General features: G+C 36.0%; 1 protein-coding gene and 2 long non-coding RNA genes across 3 annotated transcripts; 2 read left to right on the top strand and 1 right to left on the bottom strand.

Annotated features, from left to right (window-relative positions):
- Positions 1-314: 314 nt before the first annotated feature.
- Positions 315-1,136, bottom strand: LOC122023197 (mannose-specific lectin-like). Its single transcript, XM_042581277.1, has one exon. It carries the CDS (start codon positions 1,134-1,136, stop codon positions 315-317), a length of 822 nt encoding a protein of 273 aa, XP_042437211.1.
- Positions 1,137-8,266: 7,130 nt separating this feature from the next.
- LOC122022701 lies at positions 8,267-8,553 on the top strand. Its single transcript, XR_006123064.1, has 3 exons — positions 8,267-8,324; positions 8,423-8,464; positions 8,541-8,553. It is a non-coding gene; the product is annotated as an uncharacterized LOC122022701 (long non-coding RNA).
- A 4,152-nt stretch (positions 8,554-12,705) lies between these two features.
- Positions 12,706-14,129, top strand: LOC122022326. The gene is made up of 4 exons (XR_006122937.1): positions 12,706-12,746; positions 12,862-12,938; positions 13,953-14,007; positions 14,087-14,129. It is a non-coding gene; the product is annotated as an uncharacterized LOC122022326 (long non-coding RNA).
- The last annotated feature ends 919 nt before the right edge of the window (positions 14,130-15,048 follow it).

Genomic DNA, 15,048 nt, shown 5'->3' with positions numbered 1-15,048 from the left:
TTCATATTATCAAAGCTGTAATTGGTTAATTAGATTCTACCTTTTAATTTTATTTTTTCAATTTATATATGTGTGCTATTGGATTTCTTTAATTAATTATTTTTCTTTTTTCAATGCAATTCAACTAAAAAAAGGCAGAGCAGATAGATAATTAAGGTGATCGACTCACACCAACTTAACAGTAGTTACGTACACCAGAACAACGAGGCTACGTGCTATGCCACCATGTAGCTAGCTAATTATTATTTATGCCTCGCTTCAATTTATTCGCTTTTATTTAATAGCTACCCATGCATCCTTCGTGGTGAAGGCAACTATTTTTTAGTCACCATGGCGATCTTCCTGTTCGTGGGTTCATCGTTGGGGATCGTAAATATAGGGCTGCCGTAGATGACGACGTGGCCGTCGCGCTGCAGGACGAGGATGTACTTGCCCTCCGGGCCGCGGGTGTTGTTATCCCAAATTTTGTTGAAGTTAATACCCTCGAAGATGACTAAGTTGCCGTCGGTCTGCATGCGGGCGAAGCACCTGCTACCTAGGCCGTTGGTTTGGGAGGACCACATGACCTGGTTGTTGTTGTTGGCGTACAGCACCAGGTTGCAGTCGGACTGCATGACGAAGGTATAGTCCCCTTCTTTGAGGGATTCGTCGGTGCGCAGCTTGTGACCTCCATAGAGAATGTTCGTGGATTCATCGCTGCGGCCCCTTTTGACGATCACGGCGCCTTTGGAAGTGGCGGTGTTGGAACCGGGGGGGATGGACCATATAGAGCGGCCGAAGATGACGACGCTGCCGTCGTTCTGCAGGACGAGGATGTAGTTGCCCTCCTCGCCGGCGGTGTTGCTCGACCAAACAACCTGGTCATTGTCGTTGCGGATGACGAGGTTGCCGTTGGTCTGCAAGCGGGCGAAGCAGTTGTTGCCTAGGCCGTTGGTGGGGGAGGACCACACGGTCTGGTCGTTGTCGTTCAGCACCAGGGTGCAGTCGTCGGACATCATGGTGAATTTAAAGTTCCTTTCTCTGAGGGATTCGCCGGTGTTCAGCCTGTCACCACCAAAGAGAACGTTGTTGGCCATGGAGGAAGGCAGGAAGAGGCCGAGGAGGAGAGCAGCAGAGAGCATGACAAGGGAAGCCATGGTTAAGCTACGGATATCACTCACTTCAGTCAAGTGATTGCTTGTTTAGAGTATCATGCAATTCCCATCTATTTATAGAAGAGATGGTGGCAATTTTATTTATTAAAATTAAAGCATTCGAAATTATACCAAGTGGTTGTGCGGTCGATAATCCAGGTAAATAATTTATCATTGATTTGTAGAGTAGGACAAAACTAGCCAATAAATATATGCCACTTCACTTTAAGTTCGCTACCATTGTAATGCGCAAATATTAAAAAATTATAATATTGATTTAATTTTTACGGAACGTTATTCTGCCAACTCATCCACATTATTTGGTTGACAGTAAGTCATAATCATGGTGAATTTATAGTCCCCTTCTCTAAATATTTTATCCGACAAAAGTTGTGTAATCTAGAAGATATTTTTTGATCGATCCAAATATTCAAAGATGGGCACGCCATTGGAATATTTCTATCCGTTCATATCAATAAAGTATACATAAACAGTTATTAACCAACGATAAAATAAAAATTATTGAAAATTGATGATTGTGATTTAAGTAGTAGTGAATTTTAGACAAGCTGAAGTGCATGTTTTTTTAAATGCCAGTATAGTAAATACATATGAGAGCATATATATCGAACATTGGATGAAAATCAATCGTCCTATATTAACACTAAAGAATATCAACAAATGGATGCATAAAAAACACAAGAGGATCCTTGGCAACATTGAAAGTTCTGATAGTTCATGAAAGACCTGATTTTATGGGTCTGTAAGAAAAGAAGTCTAAATAGATTAAGAGCGATCGGATGTTAGATAAATATAAAATTCTGATAAATTAAGATTAATCAGATATTAAACTTGGGATGGAAAGTCTAAACAGGTCAAATAAGACCATATATTTGGCAATCACGAAGATCTTGTAGATCAAAGTTGATCGCAGGTTAAACATAAGATAAAAAGTTTTAATAGATCAAGGTTAATCATATGATAGGCAAGTAAAGTCCTACACTACAAGAAAATTGATATTTAGAGATGAAATATTTTGTCGCTAACATATTAATGTTCGTCGCTAACAAATATTTGTGATGATAACTTTTCAACGCTGGAATCGTCGTTATAACTTGTCGTAAATAATTATTAGCAACGATTTTTATGTTTCGTCGCTAATAAATTAACGACGTGATTAACTCGTCGCTAAATAATTTTAATCAACGCTAAATTTTTAGTGACGAATTAAAATCGTTCGTCGCTAAGAAATTTGCTTGCAACGAATCTAAATTTTTTGTCGCAAACAAGTTAGCTACGATTTTCGTAATGTCATCGCTAACGCCATCTTAATTCGTCGCTAACCCATTTCATTTCGCCACAAACGCCTGCGATAAGTATTGATATGTTTAAGTTATTAACGATGAATTTAAACTGTTTCGTCGCTAAGTTTTCGTCGCTAACAATATGATTCGTCGCTAACCCCATTTCATTTCACCGCAAACGCCTACGATGAGGCTCGATATGTTTGAGTTGTTAGCGACGACTTTGAACAATATTTCGTCGCTAATAATGTTAGTGACAAATTTCGAGGAATTCGTCGCTAACCTTCGTTTTAAAAAAAAAATATAATTTCAACATACTCTGTATACACATTTACAAACCCACACAACCATCACAACTCTAACAACAATATTCACAATAATCACAACTCTAACACCAATATTCACAAACTTATACAATATTATTTCTAACAACAAATTCACAAATAAACTCACAAACAACTCATAGTTCATCAAGTATAAGTTCACACCTGTAGCAACATTCACAAACAGATGCAAGTACTCAACATCAATGTCTAACATCAAGTAACGCAACAAATAAAGTACACAAGTAACGCAACAAATAAAGTACAAACAAGTAACAAGTTTAAAACATGAAGTTCACATCTAGAAATCGACAACATCAAAGTCTACAAGAAATAAACTTCGCAACATCATGTTCATATCCAAAAATCCACAATATCAAAGTCTAAGAACGAGGAGGAGGAGATGGAACCGAAGATGAATCATGGATCAAGGAATTTAATGCTCCAGATGTCAATCGGTTAAGAATTTGTTCAAACATATCTTGTCTTGATTTCATTGATGCTAACTCATCTTGAGTGCTTGCTAATTGAACTTTGGTGTTACTAACTCTTCTTAGGTGGATTCAAGTTTTTCACGTAATGCGGTATTAGTTGATCTGGTTAAGGACATGGCATCTAAAGAAGTGGACCAAACTGGCTTTGGCTCACTTCCAAGTCCTCTAATGTATCCCGAACGAGTGAATGAACTTTATGTGACAGAAGTTGTAGATATTCACTGCATAAATAAATATTTAAGTTATAATTTTATAATGAAATATAAACAATAAAATTACATAATGTAAAAACTTACTTTCTATATTAGTCAACTTCTTTATAATTGTTGACAATATACCAATATACTTTCTTATACAAAGTCAAAGGTAATTTCATATTATGTTGGTTGCCAAACACTCTTGCTTGTTGTGAGAAAACACTTAAATTGCATGTTACTGGTTGAATATCTTTGTTTCATTCTGCCCTACTAAATCTTGTCTCAATTTAACTCGTTTATAAAGAACTGAAAGTTAATGCCTCATTTATAATATACCCCTGCGATAGATCCTTCAGGTATTGCTTTATTACAAATATATTTTTTTAGTCTGCCTAAATATCGTTCAAAGGGATACATCCATCGTGACGAAACAGGTCTACCTAACATAGCTTCATGGGGTAAACGAACTGCCAAATGAACCATAATATCAAAAAATACTAGAGGAAATATTCTTTCCATCTTACACAAGACTATTTCCTCCTCCATTTTATATAAGTCCGCTATATGTAAAAATCCTGCAATTATCTTTTTGAAAAAAATCACATAACTCAATTAGTCTGCCACATATATCTTTTGGGAAGAATCACTACAAGACAAACCCTCATAGACATCGGTGGAACATCAACGGTTTTAAGCAAAAACCGATGTCTTTGAGTATTTTACACCAGTTTTTCCAAAAACCGATGTCTATGAGCGCAGATTTTCACTCATAGACATCAGTTTTTTAGCCGATGTCTATGAGCGCCTTTTTTTCGTTAATAGACACCGATTTTAATAGCGGTTTTTAAAACCCGGTGTCTATGATAAATAAAATAATTTAATTTTTCCACCAATACTTATCCAAAATTTACAACACTTCACTCTTCCCTCCAAACCTAAACCTTCCTCTTCCTAGATCACGCCGTCCTTCCCCTTCCTAGATCGACGCCCCTTCCTCTTCCGATCAGGATCAACACACGACTCCCTTGTGAGGTCTGCGGAATGCCCCGCTTTCCCAAACGACCACATCCATATCCTCTTTCCCCTTCTCTTCTCCTCTCCCTTCCGTCTTTGCCCTCTCGCGGGTTGCTCCATCTCTTAGGGTTTCTTCTCCTCATGCTTTCTGGTTTCTCCGTTGATTCATCGGCGGCCTTTTCCCAGGAAATCGTCTTGATTACGTTACTATTTTCGCTGCTGGTGCTCGGATTTGGCTCCTCGGGGCTGCTCCTTCGTCGTCTACACTCATGGCGGCTCTCGTCAAATGCGGAGGTGATCCCTCGTTGATCCTTGTATGCTTAGCTTGTTTCTTAGTGTTTTCTTGGAGGAAATCGGTCGGCTCTGGGCTAGAGCTGTTGGGATTTTTGAGTTCCTTGTTGGAATTTCTTCGCGCTGGTTGTTTTGATGGCTAGACTTTCTTTTGAGGGGTTTAAAGCTTGTTAAATTAAGGTGATGGTGTAGATCTATTAATAATTTTTAGTATTTACTTTTATTCTTGGTTTTGACTTCGCTTCTCAGGTCAGAGGTACAAATCTTTGATTGGTTTTGCTTTTGTTTCATTTTTTTTGGAGGGACAATTAGGGTTCTTTGTCCAGGAGTAGATTTTTTGCTATGCTTTTAAGGATATTGAACATAAGTTCATGTGTTTCGACTACTATAACTTCATAAGAAAAAGTGAAATAAGAAATTACACCATAGCGTCTTGTCTGTTTGTAGTGTGCTATGCTAATTACATAAATACTCTCACCTCCCTGGACTGAAAATCACCCTCTTGTCTTCATTGTCTCTACAGACGTATGTGATAGAACATCCAGTGAATGCTTGTGCAATATCTCCACTTCTTGATCATGTAAGCAACTATTTGCTACAAAATATTTTATGCTTACCTTCTCATTTGATTGATTCTGCTTTGTCAATTTCCAATAGATGAAAGCAACCAAGCATGCAAGAAATGTGGAATTAAAAGTATCTACTTTACCTAAACAAAGATATTTTCCTTTGTTTTGGTAGATTTGCCTTTTTTTTAAAGCTCCTCCCTATTGGTTTTATTTAGGTGGCTATTGAATTTTAGCAATTCATGTTTACAAAGATTTCACGATGAAGATTACTTAAATGATTATTTGTATTATATGCAGTACTGGATAAACTTGAATTGGTTTGGACCTTTTGATGTGATTAACAATTCAATTTTAATTATTGTTCCTATTTTAATTATTTTACATGTTCTTAACATAAATTTTGTTTCTCTGGTATCCCAAAGCACTTAATGAATATGGCAACTTACGTGGCTAAATTTATTACTTGTCTGAAGTTACAATAGTATGCTGGTTTGTACAATTACCTCATCATTTTATATTCTTCGTGCAAACATTTTTGGAACAAAAAAGGTGAATGTAAGTCATGTGATTCATGATTTGTCTTTGGACCAAAGTATCCAGGGATCCATAATCCTCTTGATGGAACTGCAAGGATACTAGATGATACAAGTGGAACGTTCAAGTATTATATAAAGGTTGTTTCTGCCGTTTCATCTAATTGCAGGATTGTACTACGATGTTTTTTTTCCTTGACATCTGAGGCTTTTCTTATATCTCATTAAACAAAAATTTTATCTTTTGGTTTTTCAACCTACCGTTTTTTGTTTCATTTATTGGATTAACCTGCATTAGCAAAAGTAGCACTCATTTACTTATATTTTTCTATGATTTCAATTGAGAAATTTACTCTCCCTGTAGTGAGATAAATATATACTGTTAAACCTCACGTCCGGGCGTTTACATTACTACTTAGTCTGTTATGGTTTTGTCAAACTCTAGCCACATCTTTTTTCTACACAGTATGTGTAGTGATCTATAACCTTTTTGATTTTGCTTTTTTAATTTATATAATCTGCAGAACACTAGTTTTCGATTGTCTTTAGATTCAATCTTGTAGTACTACCTTTTCCTTCTAAAAGACAAGAAAGAGGTTAATTGGTAATTCAATGCAGATTGTTCCAACGGAATACAGATACCTCTCTAAAGAAGTGTTGACTACAAACCAGTTTCTGTCACATAATACTTTGTGCCAATGCGTGACTTTGATAGGTCGTGGTCAGGTCAATGTCTCTGATTTAACATACAAAATGATTTGTTTTTTTTTGGGTAGAATTTTAACCCCATTTTTCCCTTTTCCTTTGAACAGCTGTTTTCTTCTTGTATGATCTGTCACCTATTACGGTGACAATAAGAGAAGAATGACGTAGTTTTCTTCATTTCCTAACTCGGCTATGTGCCGTGCTTGGTGGCACATTTGCTTTAACAGGTACATGCTGATCTTTCTGACACTTTTCAATTTTTTTGAAATTTGCAAGATTATTCTTGTACACCTCCAGATATTTTTTGCCATATCTTTTGTTTAATTGATGTCGGTATATCGTCAGTCATTCATGTTAGTTACTTGAGGCCATTATAGTAATATGTGGGCTTCCTTGGAATTGGTTTTTGACATTGTTCTATTGTTCATGTGTTACTTCTTCCATTGATATTCTGATTTTCTTTTAATGCCTTGGAGTTGGATAAATATTATTCCTTTTGCTTTGATTCTGGTTAATTTTTACCAAGATTGTAGTTATATCTAAGAGGTCAAGGAATATGCAGGCCAAGGTTCTAGATGCTCTCTAGCCCACATTTTGCACCTCCTTTGAGCTGGAGCATTGTTTTTTTTTGGAAGAATTCATGTTCCTTTTCAATCTCATGTTTAATGAACCTTTCAATAAATTAGTGTTAATGTATTCGGATCACAGAATGTGAATTCACATCTATTGATTATGTGGAAGTTTAATTATAATCATGCCTCCTCCATGCTGCTTAGATTTATGAGGTTTAAGAATGAAGGAAGAATCTTTCATTTTATTCTTTTGAAAATTTATTATGTTAATATAAGTAGAATATTTTTGAAGATAGTGTGAATAAATTATTTTATATATTCTAAGAAAAATCATAATAATCTACTATACACCATGCATCACTATATTTAGCTTCTTTCAAATCAGTTGTCGCATAACAGATTATTTCAAATTTGTAGATCAAAAAAGCTGAGCAAATAAGTAAAATTATGATAAATGGTTTTTTTTTGTAAAGCATTTGATCCCATGTATCTAAATTATTGGCTTATTCTTGTTTTCAGTGTTTTGGTTCCTGGTCATTTATGTTTTGATAAATTATGCAATTATATGGGATGATAGCAGAAAAAGTAGTGAGGAACTGATTTAAACAATACTTTAACCGTTGACTATTGGATTGAGGAATTGTTCTTTCTTTTAGCACACAGAACTCTGGTATTGTATTTTTAGGCAGCAAAGTTTTTTGAAAATCTCATTTATCATTGTTCTATTGAAATTTGTTTTTGTAAATTGAATGTAACTAAGCACAGCATAGCATGCTAGCCATATTGAGAAAGATACTAGAATGGCAAAGTGGAGGTGACTGGATGTAGTTTGAAGTGGTTGCATACTGAAATTGTATATCTTTCCATTGAATGCCCTCAGTACTCATTGAGTTCCTTTTACTAAATGATCTGTTGTTTCTTTTCTTTTTTGCTTTAATGAGCTCTACTTATGTTCTCCAACTAGTTGCGTGTTTCATCTTATCGCATATCCATGCTAATGATTATTTGCTAGCATGTTTAATCCTAACCACGAGATCAATAATTATTTTCATATGTTCCTTTGTTTGACATTGAGATACTAATTTTGGGTGTTGGTGCACCAAATGTAGTTTCTTATAATCGATGAAGCCGAATATTGGAGGCTAACTTTGAGGAAGACATGGAGCAAATATTTAAGCGGCTGCCAAAGGTATGCTATTTAGTTCCCTTCGGTTTATAGTTATTACAGGAGTGTTGCAAAGTCGGCATCATGTTTTATAATTATCACATTCACTCCCTAATACGCAGACAAGGCAAACTGCTCTATTTACAGCTACCCAAACTAAGCAGGTTTCTATTTCTTTCTAACTACTATTCATAATCATTTTGGGTTTTCATTTTCTTTAACTTATAAAAAAAATTGCAGGTTGAGGATTTTGTGAACTTGTCATTTAAGGAAAAAGCCTGTATATGTAGGTGTTGATGATGGAAGGTCGAAGGTAATCTCCAGATTTATTTTATCATTGTTTTTACTCGGTTGTTTCGTCAATAGCAAGGTTGACACGAATTCATCTTTCTCAGGTGACCGTCGAAGGGTTGCAGCAGGGCTATTGTGTCGTGCCTAGAAATAAAAGGTTTCTGGTCTTGTATGCTTTTCTTAAGAGGAACCTTTCAAAGAAGATAGTGGTCTTCTTCTCCTCATGCAATTCGGTCAAGTACCATTCTGAGCTTCTCAGATACATTCATGTCGATTTTCTCGATATCCATGGAAAGCAGAAGCAGCAGAAACGAACTAGTAGATTTTTTGAGTTCTGCAAAGCCGAAAAGGGTATATACTGCTCTACACTGATGTTGCTGCTCGTGGACTTGATATTCCTGCTGTGGTAAGTTAAACTTTTCTTTTATATTCATGCATTGTCTAATCTTAATGCCACATCTTGTTGATTGGCCATAGGACTGGATTGGCCAATATGATCCTCCTGATGAACCAAAGGTGTGAGTTTAACCAAATGGCATGGCACCCTTTAAGATGCCTTATAACAGATTATTTTGTTTTATTTTATTAGGTAAGAGAACTGGAGAATCAATTAAATGGTGAGAGGACAACCAAGAAGGATGTTGCAAAGTTCCCAAAGCCTCCAGTGGCTCCTTTAAGATGGAAGCCTCCTTTACAAAGAATCACCAATCAGTTGTCACCCTCAGGAAGAATAGTTATGTGTAATTTGTGGATACTGACTTAATGTGCACAATATCTATTATCTTTTTTTGTTGTAAGAAGAATATTTATGTGTTGGTTATATAGATATTGACTTGGTGTGTTTAGATACATCGGTGCATTTTTATTTGTGATTTTCTTAGTGAATTAATAATATTAACTTAATTTTATGATTTGCCTGGTGATAATATTGGTTTTTCACTATTTCGGAAATCGAATTTGTGTCGTTAAACAATACTGATATTACATCGGTTTTCCACCGCTGTAAAACCGGTGTCATTAACTAATATTACATCGGTCGTATACCGCTGCCAAAACTGGTGTTATTAACATATAATATTACATCGATTTTACACCCGATGTCATTAAGTGATACTACACCGGTTTTAACCCGATGTCTAAAATGGCAGACCTTTTACATCGCCTTCATAGACATCGGTCGAAAATGTAATAGACATCGGTGGAAAACCGATGTCTATGAGGGTTTTTGTTGTAGTGAATTTACGTACAGTAGATGGAAGTATTCTTTGCAACAAGACATGACAATCATGTGATTTTAATCCATGTAAATTTCCATCATCTACATTCACATATCTAGATATATTAGTAGCATATCCATCAAGAAACTTCACAAATTTTAAAATTGATGAAATGCACGTCTTTCTTCCAATGTCAGCGTGAAATTTGCATATGGTTTACTAAATTTATCTCCAACTTTCTTTAAATGTAATTCACTTCTAATCCCCATATCATGCAAGTCTAACCTTGCTTTAAATGTATCCTTTGACTTTCCATCTATATTAAATAATGTGCCAACCAAAGCATCATAAATGATTTTTTCAATGTGCATCACATCTAAATTGTTCTCAACTTTAAATTTGGCCAATATAACTAAAAAAATATAGACTTCTTTACTCTATTTGTATCATCCAAAGATCGTTGCCGGTTTTTTCTTAATGTAGGATCACTACAACAAAAATGTTAAACGACAACACCACAAAGACAACAGTTTTAGATGAAACCGTAGTAAATTTGGTAAAAGACAACGGTTTTAGAAAAAACCATTGTCTTTGAGCTCCCATAAAATACAAAAGACAACAGGTTTGTGAAAACCGTTGTCGTTGAGTAATTTTTTTTAAAATCAACAACACATTTTGCAACGGTTATCTAAAATCGTTGTTTTTAAGCGCTGTTTTAGGGGCTACGACAACAGTTTTGATAAAACCGTTGTGTTTGACTTTATTTGTTCCGTCATTTTCCCTTTCACAATTTTGCTTTCCCTATCTCTGCAAATTTTTTCGGCACCCTATTTTCCCCTTCGCATTCTCGATCTCTAAGCCATTTTTCTTTCCCTCTCCTCATATAAACTCTTCACGCCATCCACTACTGTGTGCTCTCCTCTCTCCCTAGTGAGCTGGGTTCTGAGCTCGACGAGGCCCTTTGACCTTCCACTGCTGCTCCTTCGCCAAAGGTGGCACTCCTCCGTCGATTCATAACCTATTCGTCTTGTTGAACGAAGAAGACAGCTGCTCATGGAGGACGACGATTTATTCCTCCAACAGTTCGATCCAAAAGACTTGGAGATCGTAGCCGAGTTCCTCACCAATTGGCTTCCACTTCCTCACTCGATCCCTCTGCGACGGCTGCTCCGCCACTGTCCGAAACTGCATCGACTCCCTTCGCCCAAGTATCGCATTTCCTTTCTCGGTTCTTAATTTGTTGATCCCTTTCCCTTTGGAAGAATGCTAGATTACTTAGTTCGCTGGGGCGGTGCTCTTCTTTAGGTTTGCTACCGAAGCTAACGCGGATGCCTCTGGGTCCACTTCCACGGAGGATCAGGCGTCTTATGCCTCTGCTAGCTTTGCTGCCTCCTTTCCCAATGCCCAACCAACTGGGTAGGACCCGGATCCGACGTCTTCGCCAGAGTCCCCTCAAATCTGGATGTCTTGGGCCGACATGGCTCAAAAAGACAAGCTCAAGGAGGCTGCGGCGCAGGAGGAAAAGACGGAGGAGTCAGGGAGAACTTCGATTGAGGTAGCAACAAGAGTTAAAAGGGAGATTGCAAAGAAGGAGACGGGATTTTCAAGGGAGAATAGGGAAGAAATACATTTTGGGAATGTTGTCAGGAAGAAGGATTTCATATGCCTGGAGAGGGCTAATGACAAGATCGTTAATATCCTCAATGTCCTCGAGCTACATGCTGGAGTATTCAGCACTCCCGAGCAAAAAAGAATTGTGGATCTGGTCTATGAGCTGCAAGAGAAACGGAAGAATCATGAGTTGGGAGGTGAGTATAGCATAAAAAGATTAGCTTTAAGCAGTGTTTATTTATTTATTATCAATCCTAAGCTAATGATTCAAGAACCCTAATGGAAATTGGGCAACTTTTTAGAAATAATGTAAAAAAGATCAATAGATAAGAGAACTGAGAAGCAATCATCATCATCAAATCATATTGTTCTTTTGTTAGTTTTTGTCCAAATACCTACCGAACACAAATATTGTGCTGACTTAACAAATATATGGTTGATACATGGTTTGTAGTTTCACTTCATAAATGTTGAAGACCCTCTTGGATGACTAACAACTTCTCTGTGCTCAAGTATATCCATCTGTGCTTTCTGTTTGTTCGCTTGAACTAATAGTATGAACACTGATCCAGAAAAAACTATAGTGCGCACATGTATTTCTTTGCCAAAGGTTTCTATATTATATATACACATATATGTCTACTTGTGATTAATTAAAAAATAGTTATATGTGCATTATTCGTTGATAATTTTTTTGTTAACATAGGGTCCTTGTCAACCTGATGTGAAACAATGTGGATTTTATGTGATGAAATTTATGAGAGAAATTATTGAAGGAAATGCTACCAGCTAGAAGGATTCATTTTTCTCAATGGTAATATTTGACATATGCTCAAGTTTCTCGAATAATTTTCTTTATTTGATTTTGCTTCTTCATTACTGATTTTTTTACTAAAATAATCTAGTTTTGTTAACAGTTCAAGTTCTGGCCGAGCTATTCAGCTTGCCTCAATTGCAACAAGTGTGAGTACTCATTTGCGAGTTTTTATTTGATGTGAAAGCAGAGGATACTTGACTGAATGGCACCTAATGCTGAAACTTTGACACCTTGATAGATTGCTAAGTGACAATGGCTTCAATGGTACAATGAACATGGGCAGCAACTTTAGCCCACAACTACAGCTTGTCGATTTCAGAAACATTTCTTGAGATTGACATTTAATGATAAGCTATGCATATTTCAAGTCATGTTTGTCTTTCCATTTATTAGGAGGCCCTGACTGGCAGCATATATCCTGAGCAGAAATAAGCTAGCACCTACCTACCGTCTGCCAGCCAAGTTGTTTTTGTATGCATTGCTTGTTCCTTTTAAGTTCTGGATCAGAAGGTGCATCAAAGATTGTCTTCCATCTTGCATTTGATTAATGATGCCTTTAATTCTGTTTTCTTCTTTTTGCTGGTTTAACATTGAAAGATTATATTGAATATGCTATTTTTTGCAGGATGAATACTTTCAAGTAAACAAAATGTCAACAAAACATAATGGATATTTTGTAAACAATGGAAAATTAGAGCAAATGTAAGCTTCTGCCACATAATTCGTTTTTCCTTGGTATTTGTTTGCTTTATTTGCCATATTTGAAACAACTGTTTTGTTTTATGTTCTCTAAATATATCTTTTATTTAAAGTCATCTCAGGTGTGACTGCTGTTGTCTAGAATTTCAATCATGTATTATAGTTTTTGGCCACTGTGTTATCTGCAGCAATGAAATCCGAAATTTCAACTTTAAGCAACATTCTATTGTGGTTATATATTTAAACTTATTTATTCGTAACTGATGCAATAACAAAACAAACCCTCAAATTACATTGAAAATTGAGACAAAATTGATGAAGCACGGGAAAGTATCTCATACTGAGTACAAAAAATGTCACAATAATCCTAAACTGAAATATTAACATGGATATGCATAGAATGTTGGATACAATCCTAAACTGAAATATCAATGCATGACTGAACTTGTTACACCATAATTCTATTAAATACTAATACTTCTTAATAGTTATACTTAAGCATTTGAATATAATTTAGAATCTACAACTAGTTAGCTTTTCATGAATTTCCTTGGTATGGTTGACTGCATAATATTGGTAGCTATTCTAGTATGCCTTTAAAATGGAAATGTTTTCAAATCTGTGAACGTTGTCGCTGCAAACTCTTTTCTAGTTTGTAAGCCGCTTGTCATTTTTTTTATGCTTGTCTTGAGACAATTTTTAATATTATTACATTATCTTTTTTAAGGGAGGCTGCTAATAGTGACGTTAATCCAACATGTGGTGGTTTTTTTAGCTAAGATATTATGGTCTTTCTGATTTATCTGCTCTTTCATTGGGTGTTACCTTTGTTAGCCATTTATCTCAAGAAACATAGAAAATGGTAGAATATACTCCTAAAATGGTCTCTTCTATCTGGAATTTTCTTGAAACTTGATTTATGAAGTGACAATATTATTCATTGGCTTTGTTGCCTATAGTGAAATTCAATGAATGTTTTAAGTTGTGCTCAATTTATCTCAATGAATGTCTTGGCAGATAAGCTGAGTCAAGCATCAAGAAATCAACTAGTTTTGGTGTCACATAATGTTGGGTAAGTAAGACTTATAATATCAGTTTTAATTTATTGGTTTGAGAAATATGCATGCAATAATTATGTGATTTGTGTATAGTTATCATTGGATTCTCACAGTCATTGATCCATATAAGGAGACAATTTATTTGTTGGATTCGCTTAGTCATCGCATTCGTGACGAGGACTGGAAATACGTAGTGGATGTGTGAGTACATATTCAAATTTTATAAAGCATTTTTTTAATCAGTAAAACTCTCATATGTCCATTCTTATTGATGTATAAAGGAGCATAAGATTGTTTAATTCAAACAAGGAAAAAAAGGGAAAAAACATGTTACATGGGAAGTAATAAAGGTATGCATGTATACTTATGATTAAATTATAAACAATTAAACATGTATATAAGACATTTACAATTTGTTTTTAACATAGGGTCCTCGGCAACCATATTTGAAACAGTGTGATTTTTATGTGATGAGATATATGAGAGATATTATTGAAGAAGTGGATGTTGCGTTTTTCGGGCCGCAAAAACCGCCTTTTTACGTTGCGGAAACCCCGAACCCCAAGCCACAGGATCCGTGCGAAGTAAAATAGTTTCGTAAAATTTCAAGTACGAGTTTCTTACCTCTAGATCTACACTAGAACTACATGGTTGAGAGATTTTACCCTTGATGAGATGCCCTTCGCAATCCCGCTCGTCCAAAGGTTCGCCGGATCTCGGGATCGTCAAGTGTACGATCCTCTATGCGTATCCACACGAACAAACTAGGTGAAGAAGACCAAACAAAGGTGTGCTAGCACCTTAAGTGCTTCGGCCAAGGGAGGAGAGGGAGAGAAGAGAAGAGCTTGAGGAAGAAGATGGAATGAATTCACTTGAATGAAAAATCAATTTTCATCCTTAAGTGGCCGGCCACATTATGGCTTGTAACTCCCATGGAATATCAAGAGTCACAACTCTTGGTAACTCCCATGAGGTGGCATTTGGTCAAGTCAAACTTAACCAAATGAAGAAGCCTTGATGATGTGGCATTGGTCAAGTCAAAGTCAAGTCAAAAC

The sequence above is a fragment of the Zingiber officinale genome, chromosome 9B, assembly GCF_018446385.1.
Source record: "Zingiber officinale cultivar Zhangliang chromosome 9B, Zo_v1.1, whole genome shotgun sequence".
NCBI lineage: Eukaryota > Viridiplantae > Streptophyta > Magnoliopsida > Zingiberales > Zingiberaceae > Zingiber > Zingiber officinale.
The sequence above is the reverse complement of the archived record's forward strand: the minus strand, read 5'-3'. Positions and strand labels throughout refer to the sequence as shown.

What these genes read in the sequence shown, in the direction of transcription:
- LOC122023197 (XM_042581277.1), bottom strand. Translation starts at nt 1,136, where the DNA reads ATGGCTTCCCTTGTCATGCTCTCTGCTGCTCTCCTCCTCGGCCTCTTC.